At 39.1% G+C, this 22,290-nt stretch overlaps 1 protein-coding gene across 1 annotated transcript; it reads right to left on the bottom strand.

Annotated features, from left to right (window-relative positions):
• Nucleotides 1-3,595: 3,595 nt before the first annotated feature.
• LOC128666532 (galectin-1-like) lies at nt 3,596-18,304 on the bottom strand. Its single transcript, XM_053721190.1, has 4 exons — nt 18,251-18,304; nt 7,184-7,284; nt 5,066-5,240; nt 3,596-4,650 (listed from the first exon to the last, which is right to left on the bottom strand). Exons 1-4 carry the CDS (start codon nt 18,257-18,259, stop codon nt 4,507-4,509), a joined length of 429 nt encoding a protein of 142 aa, XP_053577165.1. The 5' UTR covers nt 18,260-18,304; the 3' UTR covers nt 3,596-4,506.
• Nucleotides 18,305-22,290: the final 3,986 nt, after the last annotated feature.

The raw sequence follows: 22,290 nt of genomic DNA on the forward strand, positions 1-22,290 counted from the left end.
AGCATTAGTAGAGAACCCTGATCAGTTTATCCTCCTCATCCGCTCCCTCAGTAGCATTAGTAGAGCACCCTGATCAGTTTATCCTCCTCATCCACTACATTAGTAGCATTAGTAGAGCCCCCTGATCAGTGTATCCTCCTCATCTGCTCCCTCAGTAGCGTTAGTAGAGCACCCTTATCAGTTTATCCTCTTAATCCGCTCCCTCGGTATCGTTAGTAGAGCTCCCTGATCAGTTTATCCTCCTCATCCACTCCCCCAGTAGCATTAGTAGAGAACCCTGATCAGTTTATCCTCCTCATCCACTCCCTCAGTAGCACAATCTTGGCTTCCTTATCAATTGGATCCTCATCCACTCCTCAAAACTCTCCTCCACTCTCTAGAGACATGGGGGCCTATCTATCAAGCTCCGAATGGATCTTGATGCCCCGTTATGAAGTTATGAAGCAGCAGTCTTAAAGACCGCTGCTCCATAACCTGTCCGCCTGCTCTGAGCAGACGGACAGACATCACCGGAAATCAACCCGATCGAGTACGATCGGGTTGATTGACACCCCCCTGCTGGCGGCCCATTGGCCGCGAGTCTGCAGGGGGCGGCGTTGCACCAGCAGCTCTTGGTCCGCCAGACTTTCTTAAATAGGGGCCACAGTCAGATGTGTTTTATGCCTACCAGGCACTTATTAGTTGACTATAAACTAGCCCTTCACACACCTATAATTATAGGACTTTTTATTAGTACTAGTGGAGGAGAGAACCCACATCAGTTTCTCCTTCGCCTTCACCCACTCCCCAGTACCACAAGTTGAGTACCCTGATCGGTTTTACTATCCTCCTTATCCACTCCCCCTGTAGCACAAGTTGAAATATCAGATATATTTTACCCTCCTCCTCAACTGCTTCTCCAGAAGCACTAGCAGACTATGCTGATCAGTTTCAAACTCCTCCTCATTCCCTCACCTAGTAGTACTAGTGGAATACTCCTATCAGTTTCACTCTCCTCCTCATTCCCTCACCCAGTAGTATTAGTATAATACTCCTATCAGTTTCACTCTCTTCCTCATTCCCTCACCCAGTAGTACTAGTGGAATACCCCTATCAGTTTCACCCTCCTCCTCATTCCCTCACCCAGTAGTACTAGTGGAATACCCCTATCAGTTTCACCCTCCTCCTCATTCCCTCACCTAGTAGTACTAGTGGAATACTCCTATCAGTTTCACCCTCCTCCTCATTCCCTCACCCAGTAGTACTAGTGAAATACCCCTATCAGTTTTACTCTGCTCCTCATTCACTCACCCAATAGTACTAGTGGAATACCCCTATCAGTTTTACCCTGCTCCTCATTCCCTCACCCAATAGTACTAGTGGAATACCCCTATCAGTTTCACCCTGCTCCTCATTCCCTCACCCAGTAGTACTAGTGAAATACCCCTACCAGTTTTACCCTGCTCCTCATTCCCTCACCCAATAGTACTAGTGGAATACCCCTATCAGTTTCACCCTCCTCCTCATTACCTCACCCAGTAGTACTATTGAAATAGCCCTATTAGTTTTACCCTGCTCCTCATTCCCTCACCCAGTAGTACTAGTGGAATACCCCTATCAGTTTCACCCTCCTCATTCCCTCACCCAGTATTACTCATGGAATACCCCTATCAGTTTCACCCTGCTCCTCATTCCCTCACCCAATAGTTCTAGTGGAATTACCCCTATCAGGTTCACCCTACTCATTCCCTCACCCAGTATTACTCGTGGAATACCCCTATCAGTTTCACCCTGCTCCTCATTCCCTCACCCAGTAGAACTAGTGGAATACCACTATTAGTTTTCACTCCTCCTCATTCCCTCACCTAGTAGTACTAGTGGAATACTCCTATCAGTTTCACTCTCCTCCTCATTCCCTCACCCAGTAGTATTAGTATAATACTCCTATCAGTTTCACTCTCTTCCTCATTCCCTCACCCAGTAGTACTAGTGGAATACCCCTATCAGTTTCACCCTCCTCCTCATTCCCTCACCCAGTAGTACTAGTGGAATACCCCTATCAGTTTCACCCTCCTCCTCATTCCCTCACCTAGTAGTACTAGTGGAATACTCCTATCAGTTTCACCCTCCTCCTCATTCCCTCACCCAGTAGTACTAGTGAAATACCCCTATCAGTTTTACTCTGCTCCTCATTCACTCACCCAATAGTACTAGTGGAATACCCCTATCAGTTTTACCCTGCTCCTCATTCCCTCACCCAATAGTACTAGTAGAATACCCCTATCAGTTTCACCCTGCTCCTCATTCCCTCACCCAGTAGTACTAGTGAAATACCCCTACCAGTTTCACCCTCCTCCTCATTCCCTCACCCAGTATTACTCATGGAATACCCCTATCAGTTTCACCCTCCTCCTCATTCCCTCACCTATTAGTACTAGTGGAATACTCCTATCAGTTTCACCCTCCTCCTCATTCCCTCACCCAGTAGTACTAGTGAAATACCCCTATCAGTTTTACTCTGCTCCTCATTCACTCACCCAATAGTACTAGTGGAATACCCCTATCAGTTTTACCCTGCTCCTCATTCCCTCACCCAGTAGTACTATTGAAATAGCCCTATTAGTTTTACCCTGCTCCTCATTCCCTCACCCAGTAGTACTAGTGGAATACCCCTATCAGTTTCACCCTCCTCATTCCCTCACCCAGTATTACTCATGGAATACCCCTATCAGTTTCACCCTGCTCCTCATTCCCTCACCCAATAGTTCTAGTGGAATTACCCCTATCAGGTTCACCCTACTCATTCCCTCACCCAGTATTACTCGTGGAATACCCCTATCAGTTTCACCCTGCTCCTCATTCCCTCACCCAGTAGAACTAGTGGAATACCACTATTAGTTTCACCCTCCTACTCACCCAGTTTCCCAGTAGCACCAGGAAAGCACCCTAATCAGTTTAACCCTCCTATTCATCCACTCCTCAGTAGCTAGGGTTGTCACCTCAGCCATGTTTTCCTGGGCACTTATGAGTTATACATGTTGCTGGGTGTGCAGAGGGGAACATGCATTGCACCTCTGCACAGCACACAAATAGTGACCCTGGAAAGCACTATACATGTTTCTCCTTGTACACCCTGCATTATGTGTAACTCATAGCTGTCCAGGAAAACATGGCCGAGGTGGCATCCCAACCAGTAGCACTAGGGGAATACCTTGAGCACTTCCATCCTTCTCCTCATTCACTCTTCCAGTAGTGCTAGCAAGGCACCCTCTTGACCTCTATTCAATTAAATATATTTTTCAGGCTTTTCTCTCTCTTTCTGTCTCTACTTTTCAGCTATTAAACGCACAACATCTTGTACCAAGGCATCTCCGACTATCAAGCTGTTTATGCTTGAGCTGTTTTGATAGGAGGTTGGAATTTAATTGACGGAAATTAATTTCTTGATTGTTTATATAGTAAATATTTATCAAAATAGGTTTTCAAGCAGTATTGTGTCTAACTGTAAGATAACAGCATATAGATATACACCTTCCTATTGAATTTTATTTTCTTTAGTTTTCATTTGAAAGATATTTCTCGTCCACCCCCCCCTCATAACGAAAGAAGACAAAAAGCCAAGTGAAGATTTTATTGTTTATAAGCAAAATTATGCAACACAGGAAGATACAGATTCCAAATCAAACAAGCAAGTTCTATAGTAGACTAGCACCATCCCCTGAGAAGCTGACGTTACATTCTCTTAAATGGACATTGTACTAAGCTTTTTTCCTTTAATTTGTTTTCAATAACTCCAGCTACAGAGTATTGACATTTCTTGTGTTTATTTTTTAATTTTATTTGAAATAGCTCTTTGAAACTACAATGGTTCTCAAGAACACGCACAATCAAATTGGCTAATCCTGATGGAAGAGCAAGCCTCATTATCTTATCTATATCTCTGAACCCAAGAGTGTCTCAAAATCCTCCATACCCTTGTTCTACTATTAGAAAGACTGTGTATGCGAAGCTAGAAACAGATGCAACTGAATATATGATAAAAACAGCAAAATGTGATTGTTATTTGCTGAACAAAATGATTATTATCAGTACAAGGCGCTACCTGTTACAGTCGCTCTCTCTCCTCTGTAAGATTTTCCATTCTAGAGAGAGCAATTATTTTCTAAAGAAGACAGATCACCACTGAGTGAGGTCTACTTAAGCAAGGGTCAGCGTGTTATTTCACTCAATATGGCTGAGGATTTTAGAGTCAGTCCCTTTCTCTATACTCAAAGGCCAATACTTAGATACTGAAATTTTCACTATGGTTGGTGGTGTCAATGAACAAAACTAGCTATTTAAATTACAAAAATAAACCTAAAGAAACACATTTAGTACTCAGCTGGTGAACACGTCACTGAGAATATATAAGGGAAAAATACAATGCATTGTCCATTTAAACTGCATTTTCTGACTGAGCTTGGGAAATATATGCACGTGCAAGAAGATAAATCATATGAATTTGATGTGCAGGATAAGGTGGATCCATCAAATCACTGTGAGGGACTTCAATCTGAGATTTTTCAGGTTCATATATGGGAGAATTGTTGCCTGTTTGCGGAACGGGAAAACGATTTCATCACCGCCGGGCAATATCACTTTAATTTTATTCCCTTGGTACACAAATAAGAGCTGAAAAAGAAATGAGATTATTAAGGTCTGAACAAAACAAGTGACATCAACTCTATTTATTATAAATAAAGCAGGATTTAGTTCCTAAAGTAGAATCTAATCATCTTTTTAAGCAGCTTTCAAATGTACTCCTATTGTCATTGTCTTTTTTCTCTTGCTATCTTTAGATGAAAAATCAGGAATTTAAAGGTGCTGAACCAAATATGGGCTGGCTCCTAAGCTTTACATTCTGCTTTTTAAATAAAGATAGCAAGAGAATGAAGAAAATTGATAGGAGTAAATTAGAAAGTTGCTCAAAATTCTATGTTCTGTCTGAATCATGAAAGAAACAATTGGGTTTAGTATCCCTTTAATATATGAATGTAATAATGGTACCATGTTTTACAGAATATTTTAATGAGTGAGGAGGACTCACTGAGGTTTCTTCGCCTTTTTTGAAGGGGAAAACATATTCTGTCTGCTGATCTCGGCCCCATATTCCATCTGTTTTTGTGTTTAATGCAATTACTTTTCTGTCTTCATTAAATTCAAAGCGAGGGCTGAAGTGGAACAGAAAGTTGTTTTCATCTGTACCTAGATTTATCTGAAAACTGAAAAAGAAAACATATATAAGTGGGAGTCATTACACACGCACAAAGGCAATCACATCATACTCAAGTAAACATGTGCACACATTTGAAGATTCAAATCAGCCAATAGGAATGCAAGGGTCCCCCTATATAAAAGGGGTACCTCACATTCACTATTCAGTGTGCGGCTGGAGACCATATGAAGATCGCAAGAGGAGGACTGACGTGACCACCGACATCACCGGGATGAGAAAGCTAGACCACCGCCTGGAAGAAGATGGATGAAGATGCCGGGATGAAGAAGGATGAAGATGCCAGGATGAATAAGGATGAAGATGCCGGGATGAAGAAGGATGAAGATACCGGGATGAATAAGGATGAAGATGCCGGGATGAAGAAGGATGAAGATGCTGGGATGAAGAAGGATGAAGATGCCGGGATGAAGAAAGATGAAGATACCGGGATGAATAAGGATGAAGATGCCGGGATGAAGAAGGATGAAGATACCGGGATAAATAAGGATGAAGATGCCGGGATGAAGAAGGATGAAGATGCTGGGATGAAGAAGGATGAAGATGCTGGGATGAAGAAGGATGACCGCCGCCCATCCTCAACGGTGAGTACCAACTTTGGGGTTAGTGTTAGTTTGTTTTTTTGTTTTTTGTTTTTTATAGATTAGGTTTTTTTTTATTTTTTTGGGCAGCAAAAGAGCTGAATCCCCTTTTAAGGGCAATGCCCATCCAAATGTTCTTTTCAGGGCAATGGGTTATTTAGATTTTTTTAGTTAGGTATTTTTTATTTTGAGGGGGTTGGGGGATGTAATGTTAGTGGGGTTAGTGTGTTTTTTTCCTAAAAGAGCTGATAGCTTTAGGGCAATTCCCTACAAAAGGTCATTTTAAGGGCTATTGGCAGTTTATTTTAGAATAGTACTTTTTTATTTTGGTGTTGTTTTGTTTTGTTATGATAATTTCTTTTTTATATTCTGTAATGTTAGTTTTTTTATTTTTTGTAATGTTAGTTTTTTTTAATATTTTTCAGTAATGGTATGTTTTTTTATAATAGTAGTGTTTTTTTCTGTAATGTAAGGTTTTCTTTTGTGTATTTTTTACAGTTACTTAAGGGATATTTTAATTTGGGTTAGGTTAGGAGATTTAAAGTTTAGTTTATAACTTTGCCACGTGGGGGGATGGGGGTATAGAGGTTAATACTTTATTTATGTAGTTAGCAATGTGGGGGTGGCGGTTTAGGGGTTAATAGTTTATTTATGTAATTTGTGCTGTGGGGGATGGTGGTTTAGGAGTTAATAGTTTATTAAGGTAGTTTGTGATGTGGGGAATGACGGTTTGGGAGTTATTAGTTTAAATTAGTGTTTTCTATATGGGGGTTGGCCGTTTAGGGGTTAATAGGCTTATGGTAGGGTGTTTTTGGTAGGGTTTTTTTCCATTGACTTCTATGGGGAATGAGAAAATGCTAGGTCGTTTTTTCTCCATTAATTTCTTAGGGGGAATACATGTACGCGCAGGTGAAAACTTCGCTTAGGGTTTTTTGTGCCTTTCAGGTTATCGCTAGCGCACAATGATTTTTTATTTAACTTGTAATACCAGTGGAACCCGACAACAGCAAAAAGCCTGTCGCTAGCGGTGTTTTCACTAGCGCAAAAACAATTTTACTGTGACGCTTGTAATCTAGAGCATATTTGGGTTTCATATGCCTTTGACCAGTTTGCAGGGGGGAGTATTTCTACAGTACCAACACTTTCTACCACATTAAAACATTTTAGTACTGCAGTATATTGTCCCTTTAGTTATGTATATTAGTTAAATAACCTTTTTTATACAGCACAGAATATATGAGATGCCCTATCACTATATACAGTATATTACTATCCTCAGCAGAAAGGGTGTTATGCCCAGATATAGACCCCATGCTTTCTACGTGTACGGAGCAGCAGATACATCACTTACGTTGAAGCATTTTCATCAATAATTCCGGTTACTGTCAGGATTTGCCCTGGATTCAGATTCAGGTTCGTTATTGTCAGCAGAGACGCCACCAATGGAACTATCTAAAATAGTCAGATATTGTATTGTCAATATCATTAATATCATTATTATATGTTATTTATAAAGCACATTTTATGCAGCTTGATACAGGGACACAATAAAATACACAGCACATAGGCAATACATCCATCCCAAACCATACAACATACACAACTTTTCAAATGACTTCTATTATCAAGATTGCTTCATTCTCTTGTTATCTTTTGTTGAAGGAGCAGCAATGCATTACAGGGAGCAAGCTGAGCTCATCTAATGAGACAATGACAAGAGGCATACGTGCAGCCACCAATCAGCAGCTAGCTCCCTATAGTTCATTGCTGTTCTTAAACCTACCTACACTTTTCAATAAAGGATACCAAAAGAACAAAGCAAATTGGGAAACCACAAATTGTTTATTTAGACTTTAGTTATATAAAACAGATAGAAGAGAGGAAAGTAAGAGTGTAAATATAATAAGCAATAAGAATCAGGGAATATTTAACTGCAGTGTAGGATCCATCTTTAATAGTGTTCATCTTCTATTCCTGCTAGTTTAGGGACAGATTATGAGAGGAGCGCAAAATTTAGCTTTTGCAAGGACGATATTTAAGATCCACACAAATGTGCGCTGGTATTACAAGTTAGGTGCTCACGAGAGTGCACTTCCATAGGCTCCAATGGGAGCCTTGTTCTTATGTCGAAGGTGGTAAGTCGCACAGCGATGGGCAGCAAATTGAAATATATATCTACAGTATATGAATATACACACTAACATGTAAATATATATCTATATGAATATACACACACTAACACGTAAATATATATCTATATGAATATACACACACTAACACGTAAATATATATCTATATGAATATACACACACTAACACTAGTGATGTCGCAAACCTAAAATTTTGCGTTCGCGAACGACGAACGCAAACTTCCGCAACTGTTCGCGAACGGGCGAACCGGGCGAACCGCCATAGACTTCAATAGGCAGGCGAATTTTAAAACCCACAGGGACTCTTTCTGGCCACAATAGTGATGGAAAAGTTGTTTCAAGGGTACTAAAACCTGGACTGTGGCATGCCGGAGGGGGATCCATGGCAAAACTCCCATGGAAAATTACATAGTTGATGCAGAGTCTGGTTTTAATCCATAAAGGGCATACATCACCTAACATTCCTAAATTGTTTGGAATAACGTGCTTTAAAACATCAGGTATGATGTTGTATCATTCAGGTAGTGTAAGGGTTATGCCCGCTTCACAGTGACAGACCAAACTCCCCGTTTAAAGGGACAGTCTACACCAGAATTTTTATTGTTTTAAAAGATAGATAATCCCTTTATTACCCATTTCCCAGTTTTGCATAACTAACACATTTATAATAATATACTTTTAACCTCTGTGATTATCTTGTATCTAAGCCTCTGCAAACTGCCCCTTTTTTTCAGTTCTTTTGACAGACTTGTAGTCTAGCCAATCAGTACCTGCTCCCAGATAACTTCTTGTGCACGAGCACAGTGTTATCTATATGAAATACGTGAACTAACACCCTCTAGTGGTGAAAAACTGTTAAATGCAATCTGAAAGAGGTGGGTTTCAAGGTCTAAGAAGCATATGAACCTCCTAGGTTAAGCTTTCAACTAAGAATACCAAGAGAACAAAGCAAAATTGGTGATAAAAGTAAATTGGAAAATTGTTTAAAATTACATGCTCTATCTGAATCATGAAAGTTTATTTTGGCCTAGACTGTCCCTTTAACGCACCGCAAACAACCGCAAACAGTCCATTTGCACAACCGCAAACTCCCCATTTTTTTTAAATCTACACTACACTATTTAACACAGTCAAAAAAGTGTTGTTTTTTTTAAATCTACACTACTGTTACACCAGATATGAGTTGCACTGGTGTGACACTGTGCCCTGGCAGGAAGGCACTGAAACGCACACGTGTGAAGGAAACTGACTGCTATTATTTAACACAGTCAAAAAAGTGTTGGTTTTTTTAAATCTACACTACTGTTACACCAGATATGAGTTGCACTGGGGTGACACTGTGCCCTGGCAGGCAGGCAGGCACTGAAACGCACACGTGTGAAGGAAACTGACTGCTATTATTTAACACAGTCAAAAAAGTGTTGTTTTTTTTAAATATACACTACTGTTACACCAGATATGAGTGGTGGCACTGGGCAAGTGGGCACAGTATACACTATGAGCCTGACACACACGCTGGCAGGCAGGCAACTGCAATTAGATTACACATGAAAAAAAAAAGCAGACATGTTCTAGCCCTAAAAAGGGCTTTTTGGGGTGCTGTCCTTACAGCAGAGATCAGATGAGTCCTTCAGGACTGTAGTGGACACTGAATACACTAGCCTAGCTATCGATTTCCCTATTAAATCAGCAGCAGCTACACTGTCCCTCCTCTCACGTACGGCTAGATTTAGAGTTCGGCGGTAAAAGGGCTGTTAACGCTCCGCGGGTTTTTTTCTGGCCGCACCATAAATTTAACTCTGGTATCGAGAGTTCAAACAAATGCTGCGTTAGGCTCCAAAAAAGGAGCGTAGAGCATTTTTACCGCAAATGCAACTCTCGATACCAGAGTTGCTTACGGACGCGGCCGGCATCAAAAACGTGCTCGTGCACGATTCTCCCATAGGAAACAATGGGGCTGTTTGAGCTGAAAAAAAACCTAACACCTGCAAAAAAGCAGCGTTCAGCTCCTAACGCAGCCCCATTGTTTCCTATGGGGAAACACCTCCTAAGTCTGCACCTAACACCCTAACATGTACCCCGAGTCTAAACACCCCTAACCTTACACTTATTAACCCCTAATCTGCCGCCCCCGCTATCGCTGACCCCTGCATTACACTTTTAACCCCTAATCTGCCGCTCCGTAAACCGCCGCCACCTACGTTATCCCTATGTACCCCTAATCTGCTGCCCTAACATCGCCGACCCCTATGTTATATTTATTAACCCCTAATCTGCCCCCCACAACGTCGCCGACACCTACCTACACTTATTAACCCCTAATCTGCCGAGCGGACCTGAGCGCTACTATAATAAAGTTATTAACCCCTAATCCGCCTCACTAACCCTATCATAAATAGTATTAACCCCTAATCTGCCCTCCCTAACATCGCCGACACCTACCTTCAATTATTAACCCCTAATCTTCCGACCGGAGCTCACCGCTATTCTAATAAATGTATTAACCCCTAAAGCTAAGTCTAACCCTAACACTAACACCCCCCTAAGTTAAATATAATTTTTATCTAACGAAATAAATTAACTCTTATTAAATAAATAATTCCTATTTAAAGCTAAATACTTACCTGTAAAATAAATCCTAATATAGCTACAATATAAATTATAATTATATTATACCTATTTTAGGATTAATATTTATTTTACAGGCAACTTTGTAATTATTTTAACCAGGTACAATAGCTATTAAATAGTTAAGAACTATTTAATAGTTACCTAGTTAAAATAATTACAAATTTACCTGTAAAATAAATCCTAACCTAAGATATAATTAAACCTAACACTACCCTATCAATAAAATAATTAAATAAACTACCTACAATTACCTACAATTAACCTAACAATACACTATCAATAAATTAATTAAACACAATTGCTACAAATAAATAAAATTAAATAAACTATCTAAAGTACAAAAAATAAAAAAGAACTAAGTTACAGAAAATAATAAAATATTTACAAACATAAGAAAAATATTACAACAATTTTAAACTAATTACACCTACTCTAAGCCCCCTAATAAAATAACAAAGCCCCCCAAAATAAAAAATTCCCTACCCTATTCTAAAATACAAATATTACAAGCTCTTTTACCTTACCAGCCCTGAACAGGGCCCTTTGCGGGGCATGCCCCAAGAATTTCAGCTCTTTTGCCTGTAAAAAAAAACATACTATACCCCCCCCCCAACATTACAACCCACCACCCACATACCCCTAATCTAACCCAAACCCCCCTTAAATAAACCTAACACTACCCCCCTGATGATCTTCCTACCTTGTCTTCACCATGCCAGGTTCACCGATCCGTCCTGGCTCCAAGATCTTCATCCAAGCCAAGCGGGGGCTAGACATCCACTGAAGAAGTCCAGAAGAGGGTCCAAAGTCTTCCTCCTATCCGGCAAGAAGAGGACATCCGGACCGGCAAACATCTTCTCCAAGCGGCATCTTCTATCTTCTTCCATCCGATGACGACCGGCTCCATCTTGAAGACCTCCAGCGCGGATCCATCCTCTTCTTCCGACGACTAGACGACGAATGACGGTTCCTTTAAGGGACGTCATCCAAGATGGCGTCCCTCGAATTCCGATTGGCTGATAGGATTCTATCAGCCAATCGGAATTAAGGTAGGAATTTTCTGATTGGCTGATGGAATCAGCCAATCAGAATATAGTTCAATCCGATTGGCTGATCCAATCAGCCAATCAGATTGAGCTCGCATTCTATTGGCTGTTCCGATCAGCCAATAGAATGCGAGCTCAATCTGATTGGCTGATTGGATCAGCCAATCGGATTGAACTTGATTCTGATTGGCTGATTCCATCAGCCAATCAGAAAATTCCTACCTTAATTCCGATTGGCTGATAGAATCCTATCAGCCAATCGGAATTCGAGGGACGCCATCTTGGATGACGTCCCTTAAAGGAACCGTCATTCGTCGTCTAGTCGTCGGAAGAAGAGGATGGATCCGCGCTGGAGGTCTTCAAGATGGAGCCGGTCGTCATCGGATGGAAGAAGATAGAAGATGCCGCTTGGAGAAGATGTTTGCCGGTCCGGATGTCCTCTTCTTGCCGGATAGGAGGAAGACTTTGGACCCTCTTCTGGACTTCTTCAGTGGATGTCTAGCCCCCGCTTGGCTTGGATGAAGATCTTGGAGCCAGGACGGATCGGTGAACCTGGCATGGTGAAGACAAGGTAGGAAGATCATCAGGGGGGTAGTGTTAGGTTTATTTAAGGGGGGTTTGGGTTAGATTAGGGGTATGTGGGTGGTGGGTTGTAATGTTGGGGGGGGGGGTATAGTATGTTTTTTTTTACAGGCAAAAGAGCTGAAATTCTTGGGGCATGCCCCGCAAAGGGCCCTGTTCAGGGCTGGTAAGGTAAAAGAGCTTGTAATATTTGTATTTTAGAATAGGGTAGGGAATTTTTTATTTTGGGGGGCTTTGTTATTTTATTAGGGGGCTTAGAGTAGGTGTAATTAGTTTAAAATTGTTGTAATATTTTTCTTATGTTTGTAAATATTTTATTATTTTCTGTAACTTAGTTCTTTTTTATTTTTTGTACTTTAGATAGTTTATTTAATTTTATTTATTTGTAGCAATTGTGTTTAATTAATGTATTGATAGTGTAGTGTTAGGTTAATTGTAGGTAATTGTAGGTAGTTTATTTAATTATTTTATTGATAGGGTAGTGTTAGGTTTAATTATATCTTAGGTTAGGATTTATTTTACAGGTAAATTTGTAATTATTTTAACTAGGTAACTATTAAATAGTTCTTAACTATTTAATAGCTATTGTACCTGGTTAAAATAATTACAAAGTTGCCTGTAAAATAAATATTAATCCTAAAATAGCTATAATATAATTATAATTTATATTGTAGCTATATTAGGATGTATTTTACAGGTAAGTATTTAGCTTTAAATAGGAATTATTTATTTAATAAGAGTTAATTTATTTCGTTAGATAAAAATTATATTTAATTTAGGGGGGTGTTAGTGTTAGGGTTAGACTTAGCTTTAGGGGTTAATACATTTATTAGAATAGCGGTGAGCTCCGGTCGGCAGATTAGGGGTTAATAATTGAAGGTAGGTGTCGGCGATGTTAGGGAGGGCAGATTAGGGGTTAATACTATTTATGATAGGGTTAGTGAGGCGGATTAGGGGTTAATAACTTTATTATAGTAGCGCTCAGGTCCGCTCGGCAGATTAGGGGTTAATAAGTGTAGGTAGGTGTCGGCGACGTTGTGGGGGGCAGATTAGGGGTTAATAAATATAACATAGGGGTCGGCGATGTTAGGGGTAGCAGATTAGGGGTACATAGGGATAACGTAGGTGGCGGCGATTTGCGGTCGGAAGATTAGGGGTTAATTATTTTAAGTAGCTTGCGGCGACGTTGTGGGGGGCAAGTTAGGGGTTAATAGATATAATACAGGGGTCGGCGGTGTTAGGGGCAGCAGATTAGGGGTACATAAGTATAACGTAGGTGGCGGTCGGCAGATTAGGGGTTAAAAATTTTAATCGAGTGGCGGCGATGTGGGGGGACCTCGGTTTAGGGGTACATAGGTAGTTTATGGGTGTTAGTGTACTTTAGGGTACAGTAGTTAAGAGCTTTATAAACCGGCGTTAGCCAGAAAGCTCTTAACTCCTGCTATTTTCAGGCGGCTGGAATCTTGTCGTTAGAGCTCTAACGCTCACTGCAGAAACGACTCTAAATACCAGCGTTAGAAAGATCCCATTGAAAAGATAGGCTACGCAAATGGCGTAGGGGGATCTGCGGTATGGAAAAGTCGCGGCTGAAAAGTGAGCGTTAGACCCTTTAATCACTGACTCCAAATACCAGCGGGCGCCCAAAACCAGCGTTAGGAGCCTCTAACGCTGGTTTTGACGGCTACCGCCGAACTCTAAATCTAGGCCTAAGAATGCAGCTTCCAAATGAATCTAAAATGGATGCTGTCCAGGAGGTAGGAGGGTCTGGGAGGGAGGGTCTGCTGCTGATTAGCTGGAATGTGTCTTCTGACTGTGAGGTACAGGGTCAAAGTATTACTCAATGATGACGAATAGGGGGCGGATCGAACATCGCATATGTTCACCTGCCGCGGCAAACGCAAACAAGCTATGTTCGCTGGGAACTATTCGCTGGTGAACTATTTGCGACATCACTAACTAACACGTAAATATATATCTATATGAATATACACATACTAACACGTAAATATATATCTATATGAATATACACATACTAACACGTAAATGTATATCTATATGAATATACAAACACTAACACGTAAATGTATATCTATATGAATATACACATACTAACACGTAAATGTATATCTATATCAATATACACACACTAACACATAAATGTATATCTACAGTATATGAATATATACACATTAACACGTAATTATATATCTATAAGAATATACACACACTAACACGTAAATATATATCTATATGAATATATACATACTAACACGTAAATATATATCTATATGAATATACACAAACTAACACGTATATATATATATATATATATCTATGTTAATATACACACACTAACACGTAAATATATATCTATATGAATATATACACACAACATGTAAAAATATATCTATATGAATATACACATACTAACACGTAAATATATATCTATATGAATATAAACACACTAACACCTAAATGTATATCTATATGAATATACACACACTAACACGTAAATGTATATCTATATGAATATACACATACTAACACGCAAATGTATATCTATATCAATATACAAACACTAACACGTAAATGTATATCTACAATATATGAATATATACACATGAACACGTAATTATATATCTATAAGAATATACACACACTAACACGTAAATATATATATATATATATATATATATATATATATATGAATATATACATACTAACACGTAAATATATATCTATATGGATATACACAAACTAACACGTATATATATATATATATATATATATATATATATATATTTATATATATTAGCGCTGCGGAATCTGTTGGTGCTCTACAAATAACCGATAATAATAATAATATATATATATATATATGAATATACACACAACACGTAAAAATATATCTATATGAATATACACACACTAACATGTAAATATATATCTATATGGATATACACAAACTAACACATATATATATATATATATATATATATATATATATATATCTATATGAATATACACACAACACGTAAAAATATATCTATATGAATATACACATACTAACACATAAATATATATCTATATGAATATACACACACTAACACATAAATATATATCTATATGAATATACACACACTAACACGTAAATATATATCTATATGAATATACACATACTAACACGTAAATGTATATCTATATGAATATACACATACTAACACATAAATATATATCTATATGAATATACACATACTAACACGTAAATATATATCTATATGAATATACACATACTAACACGTAAATGTATATCTATATGAATATACACATACTAACAAGAAAATATATATCTATATGAATATACACATACTAACACGTAAATATATATCTATATGAATATACACATACTAACAAGTAAATATATATCTATATGAATATACACATACTAACACGTAAATGTATATCTATATGAATATACACATACTAACACGTAAATATATATCTATATGAATATACACATACTAACACGTAAATGTATATCTATATGAATATACACATACTAACACGTAAATATATATCTATATGAATATACACATACTAACACGTAAATGTATATCTATATGAATATACACATACTAACAAGTAAATATATATCTATATGAATATACACATACTAACAAGTAAATGTATATCTATATGAATATACACATACTAACACGTAAATATATATCTATATGAATATACACATACTAACACGTAAATGTATATCTATATGAATATACACATACTAACACGTAAATATATATCTATATGAATATACACATACTAACACGTAAATATATATCTATATGAATATACACATACTAACACATAAATATATATCTATATGAATATACACATACTAACACGTAAATATATATTGATATAAGCATAAATATACTGTATATATTTACAGGGAACACACAGTTCCCCAGAGACAACAATGTAAAGGTCATTTTCGGTGCTGTTTTTTTTTCTAATACCCCGCACAAGCCAACATTATCCCCTAATAACTGCTTCTTGCAGTTATTTTATAAAAATAAAAAAAATGCTCTTTTTTTATTAACAACTACAACACACATTATTTAGGGGCAATTGGGGCACATTTTGAAAATTAACCATAGATCTCATATATGGTTAATTTTCGGAGTAATACCACACTACATCATACACCTACTGTCCACAACCAACACACACTACATCATACACCTACTGTCCTCAACCAACACAAACTACATGATACACCTACTGTCCTCAACCAACACACACTACATCATACACCAACTGTCCTCATCCAACACACACTACATCATACACCTACTGTCCTCACCCAACACACACTAAATCATACACCAACTGTCCTCACCCAACACACACACACTACATCATTCACGTACTGTCCTCACCCAACACACACTACATCATACACTTACTGTCCTCACCCAACACACACTACATCATACACCTACTGTCCTCACCCAACACACACTGCATCATACACCTACTGTCCTCACCCAATACACACTACATCAAACACCTACTGTCCTCACCTAACACACACTACATCATACACCAACTGTCCTCACCCAACACCCACTTTACCATACACCAACTGTCCTCACCTAATATATAATACATCATACACCAACCGTTTTCACCCAACACTAACTACATCATACACCAACTGTCCTCACCCAACGCACACTGCATCATACACCAACTGTTCTCACCCAACACACACTACATCCTACACCAACTGTCCTCATCCAACACACACTATATCATACACCAACTGTCTGTAACCCAACACACACTACATCATACACCAAGTGTCCCCACCCAACACATACTGCATCATACACCAATTGTCTTCACCCAACACATACTGCATCATACACCAACTGTCCTCCCAAACACATACTACATCATACACCAACTGTTCTCACCCAATACACACTACATCATACACCAACTGTCCTCACTCAACAAACACTTCATTATAACTGTCCCCATCCAGCACACACTATATCATACATTATCTATTTTCTCCCAGCACACACTACATCATACATCACACATCCTCACCCTATACACAATTCATCACACACCAACTGTCCTCACTCAACACACATTATATCATACATCGACTGTACCCACCCACCAACTAACACTACATCATATATCTACTGTCTTCAAACAACTCACACACCAACTCTCCTTCCCAACACAGTCTACATCATGCACCAATTTTCCTTGGCAAATACTATACACCATTATACACCAACTGTGGTCACCTAGCGCAAACTACATCATACACCTATTTTGCTCACCCATCATAAACCAGCTATGACACCCCACATACACTTTATCTAATGCTTTCCTCCTCCACCCAAAACACTGTGTGTCCTATGCTAACCAACTCACTCATCAGACATTCTAAACTGAACGTCCCATCTAACTGCTTCCAACACCCAAGTGTCGCTACTCAGAAAATGTGATATCTAACAAGAACTGATCCTATCTAAGCTCTGCTGTATCTTACACCAGCATCCCCACCCAAGCAATGCTGCATGTAACCAAAACTAAGCTATTTATTAGATCATCTGCCCCCCCCCTAAACAGTATCACTATATCATCTGCCTCAATCCAATAAAAAATTATACAACTTACTCCATCTATTTTCACTTACACATTCTGCACTAGAAGCCCTACCCAGCATGATCTATATTGAATATTGCTTAACCACAATCACCTTTAAAGTAATACAGAAACACAATACGTTGCACATCAATTCTCCAACCCAAAATAACTATCCTATACCATTATGCTACCCAAAAAAATCCTACAATGCAACCTACCCAACTATCACTAGCTAACATACACTTATTGTACAACTATCCTTGCATAAATACATATTATTTACAGTGGTCAATATTGCTAAACCAAACAACTGACCCAATCTGATACTTACAAGTGCCATTTTCCTGTCTCAAATGTTTCTAAATATGTCAGTTTTAAAATGATCCTGGCTTTATATTTATCATCCAAACCACACCCTGAGGTAAAATCTAAAAAATGTTTACACCCTGAGGTAAAATCTAAAAAATGTTTACCTTTAAGCGTTCCACAGCTGCCAAGTTTTTTAGAGAGAGGTTTAGAGAAAAAAAATACGAGAAAATGTATTTGTTAGGGAAGGAAATGTCCAACATTTCACTTACACAAAGATCAGTGATGGACTTAAAGGGACAGTCTACACCACAATGTTTATTGTTTAAAAAGATAGATAATCCCTTTATTACCCATTGCCCAGTTTTGAATAACCAACACAGTTATATTAATATATGTTTTACCTCTGTGATTACCTAGTATCTAAGTTTCTGCATACTGCCCATTTATCTCAGTGCTTTTGACAGACATGCAGTTTAGCCAATCGGTGTAGACTCCTAAATAACTCCACAGGAGTGAGCACGATGTTATCTATATGACACACATGGACTAGCACTGTCTAGCTGTTAAAAAATTTCAAAAAGATAAGGGGCTGTTTTCAACAGTTTAGAAATCAGTTTGAGCCTACCTAGTTTTAGTTTTTCAAAAATACCACCAAGGGAACAAAGCAAATTTGATGATAAAAATAAATTGGAAAGTTATTTTAAATTGCATGTCCTATCTGAATCATGAAAGTTTAATTTTGACTAGACTGTCCCTTTAATCAATTCAGAGACAATATTCACACAGGGGAATTGTCAAACTCCTTTTCTTGATGCCTTTTGTTGGAAATATCAAATATGAAGAAAAACACTGAGCCTTACCAACTCCCACCACCACATGAGCTGTTCTAAGTTAAGCCATACTAGCGACCCTTTCATGTCAGCTGTATGGTCAAACATGATATTTCAGAATAGATGAATGCCTCAGCAATCCTTTCATGACAACTATGTGACCTAACGGCTCTCATTGTAACAGTATAATAAAGGGTGACAGTATTAGTCATCCTTTTTGTGGTAAGAAATTTGCTATAAAAGGGCACTTTACGTGTCAATCTACTTATGTGGTTTATGCACTTAAATGCCCATGTGGCCTAATTTATGTGGGGGAGACTTCCCAACAGATAAAGGCTTGCATGACTCAACATAAATTGACGATTCATAATCCTAAAATGAGACATTTACCAGTTCCTGCACATTTCTTTGAGAGAGGATATCAATTTAATTAACTTTGGTTTATGGTTTTAGACCATGTTCCGAAGGGGAATATATATATTTCTCTCAGCCTGCAGCTTGGCCCACATGGTGTCAGTGGTTTCAATGCTTAAGGATTGCTTCCAAGCTGGACAAGGAGAGTGGTGAAGTACAAGTTAATTCTCTTTTGTACTCTATTGGGAAAGATGTGGAACCAGTGTTTAATGCCTTTACATTCCAAGAAAGGGAAGAATTTGACTTTGAAATAGTTATGAACAAACTCAGTGCTCACTTTGTGTCCAAAAGAAATGTGATTCATGAGAGGGCTTGTTTTCACAAATATGCTCAGCGTGTGGGAGAATCTGTGGAGTCATTTGTATGCAGCCTGTATGAACTAGCAGAATTCTGTAAATTTAGTGTTGCTAAAGAAGAGCAAACCAGAGACAGAATAGTCATAGGAATTGCAGATGCTGAGGTCTCACTGAAGCTACAGTTGGAGGCAGAATTAACGTTGGATGGGGCTATTATGATGGCCCACCAGAGTGAACTGGTGAAAAAGGCCCAGAAATGGATGGGCGCAGCAGACCCGCTGCACACGGTATAACCATACCCATGTTCAGAATGACATATGCCCCGCTAAAGATAAAAGATGTAGAAAGTGTAACCGAATGGGCCATTTTGAAGTGGCGTGTAAAACTGAATACATTAAGGAGATGCAGGTGGATAGTTGCCAGGAGGGTCAAGAAATGTCCTTTGTAGGGTCTGTTGTTGAACGGTCTGGTTTAGACAAAGATTGGCGGGTTACCCTTACTGTAATGGGAGCCAAGGTTGCCTTCAAGATTGACACAGGAGCAGACATCACTGTTATGTCCCTTGCAGCATTCATAAAATGTCCTTGACAGCTCCTGGTGGCGACATCGATTGTGCAGGGAAATGTATTGCATGCTGCAAGTACAAGCAGAGGAAATTCACCATGTGGGTACATGTAATTAGAGGTCAGTGTGTTAACCTATTGAGCAGGAAAGTAGCCTGTGGTTTGGGCCTTGTCGCCAGAGTGAATGAGATTTCAGAAGACATGTTTGGTGAATTGGGCCTACTGAATTGCAACCCAGTCCGAATATCACTTAAAAGTGATGCAGTCCCATACAGCATTACCACTCCTCGTAGCATTCCATTCCCGCTCATGCCTCAAGTGGAGAAGGAACTTCTGCGTATAAAGAATATGGGAGTTATTGAAGAGGTTTTTGAAGCAACTGACTGGTGTGCCCCCATTGTGCCTGTTATGAAGAAAAATGGGAAGGTATGCATCTGCGTAGACTTGTAAAGGCTGAACGAGGCAGTGAAGAGAGAGAGATATGTGCTGCCAACGTTTAAAGATATAGCTCTGAAACTGGCTGGGGTGAAGTTCTTCTCTACACTGGATGCTTCCAGCGGCTTCTGATCCACAGTGCCACAAACTGACTACCTTCATTACACCGGTAGGTCGGTTTTGCTTCTTCAGATATCCTCTGCTCCTGAAATTTTTCAAAGAGAGATATGTTCCCTCCTAAGGGACCACAAGGGCACGGCAGTCATCAAGGAAGACATTTTAGTGTATGGGTCTACATTGAAAGAATATGATCAGAAATTTAACTGTGTGCTGCAGACCATTTGAGAATCCGGGATGAAATTAAATAAAGAGAAATGCCATTTTAGAAAATCTGAGTTATGTTACTTTGGGCATATCATCAATGGAGATGGCATTAAGCCGGACCCTGATAAAATCCTTGCTATTGAACAGATGAAAAGTCTTTCTGATGTACACGAGCTGAGACAAATATTGGACCTTGTGAATTATGTGGGCAGGTTCCTTCCATATTTTTCCACAGTACTACACCCTATCACAGAGTTGTTGAAGAAAGATGTTGTCTGGGGTCCTTCACAGGAAGAATCTTTTGTACAGGTCAAGTCCTTGATGGAGTCTGCCCCATTGTTAGGGTTCTACGACCCTTCTAAAAAGACTGTGGTTAGTGCTAATGCAAGCAGTTATGGGCTAGGGGCCGCCCTCCTGTAGCTGAATGAGAACAAACTACAGCCCATTGCAGCTACACTTTCCAGGCTCCCGCTGGCTGCTGCTAAAGAATCTTCAACAGTATCAGATGTGAAAGTGTATGTGGATTCAGTTCTGGCATCCAAATCCATTTAGTCAGGAAAGCTAGAGCAAATAAGAAAGGAGACACGTTTAGATACAGAACTTAAAGAAGTTATTAAGTACATAAAAGAAGGGCAGCCTGGATGTCTTTAAGTTCTTACCAGTCAGAAAAGTCACAGCTCATGGAGCTGGATGGTTTAGTGCTGTTCCAAGACCGCATTGTCATTCCTGTTAGCTTGCAGCAGGAGATGTTGAGCAGGATTCATGATGGCCACTTGGGCATTACAAAGTGCAGAGAAAGGTCAGCTACGGCGGTATGGTGGACTGGGATCAGTTCCGACATTGCAACCCATGTGTCTAAATGTGCCTTTTGTCGGAAATGCCGGCCTACTCAGAGAAGGGAGTCCTTGATTTCTACCCCACTGCCTGCAGGTCCATGGCAGAAAATAGCTGCAGATTTGTGTGAACTGAATGTGAAGAAGTACCTAGTCATGATTGACTACTATTCCAGGTATTAGGAGATTGCACCCTTGAATGAGATTACCAGTCAAGCCATTATCACTCGTTTCAAGAGCTTGTTTGCCCGTTAGGGCATACCAATGGAGTTAGTGATAACAGAATGCAGTTTGCTTCCATAGAGTTCAGTTCTTTCAGCAGTTGAATATGATTTAGCCGATTCTACATCAAGTCCACATTACCCGC

Source organism: Bombina bombina, chromosome 7 (genome assembly GCF_027579735.1).
Source record: "Bombina bombina isolate aBomBom1 chromosome 7, aBomBom1.pri, whole genome shotgun sequence".
Classification (NCBI taxonomy): Eukaryota; Metazoa; Chordata; class Amphibia; order Anura; family Bombinatoridae; genus Bombina; species Bombina bombina.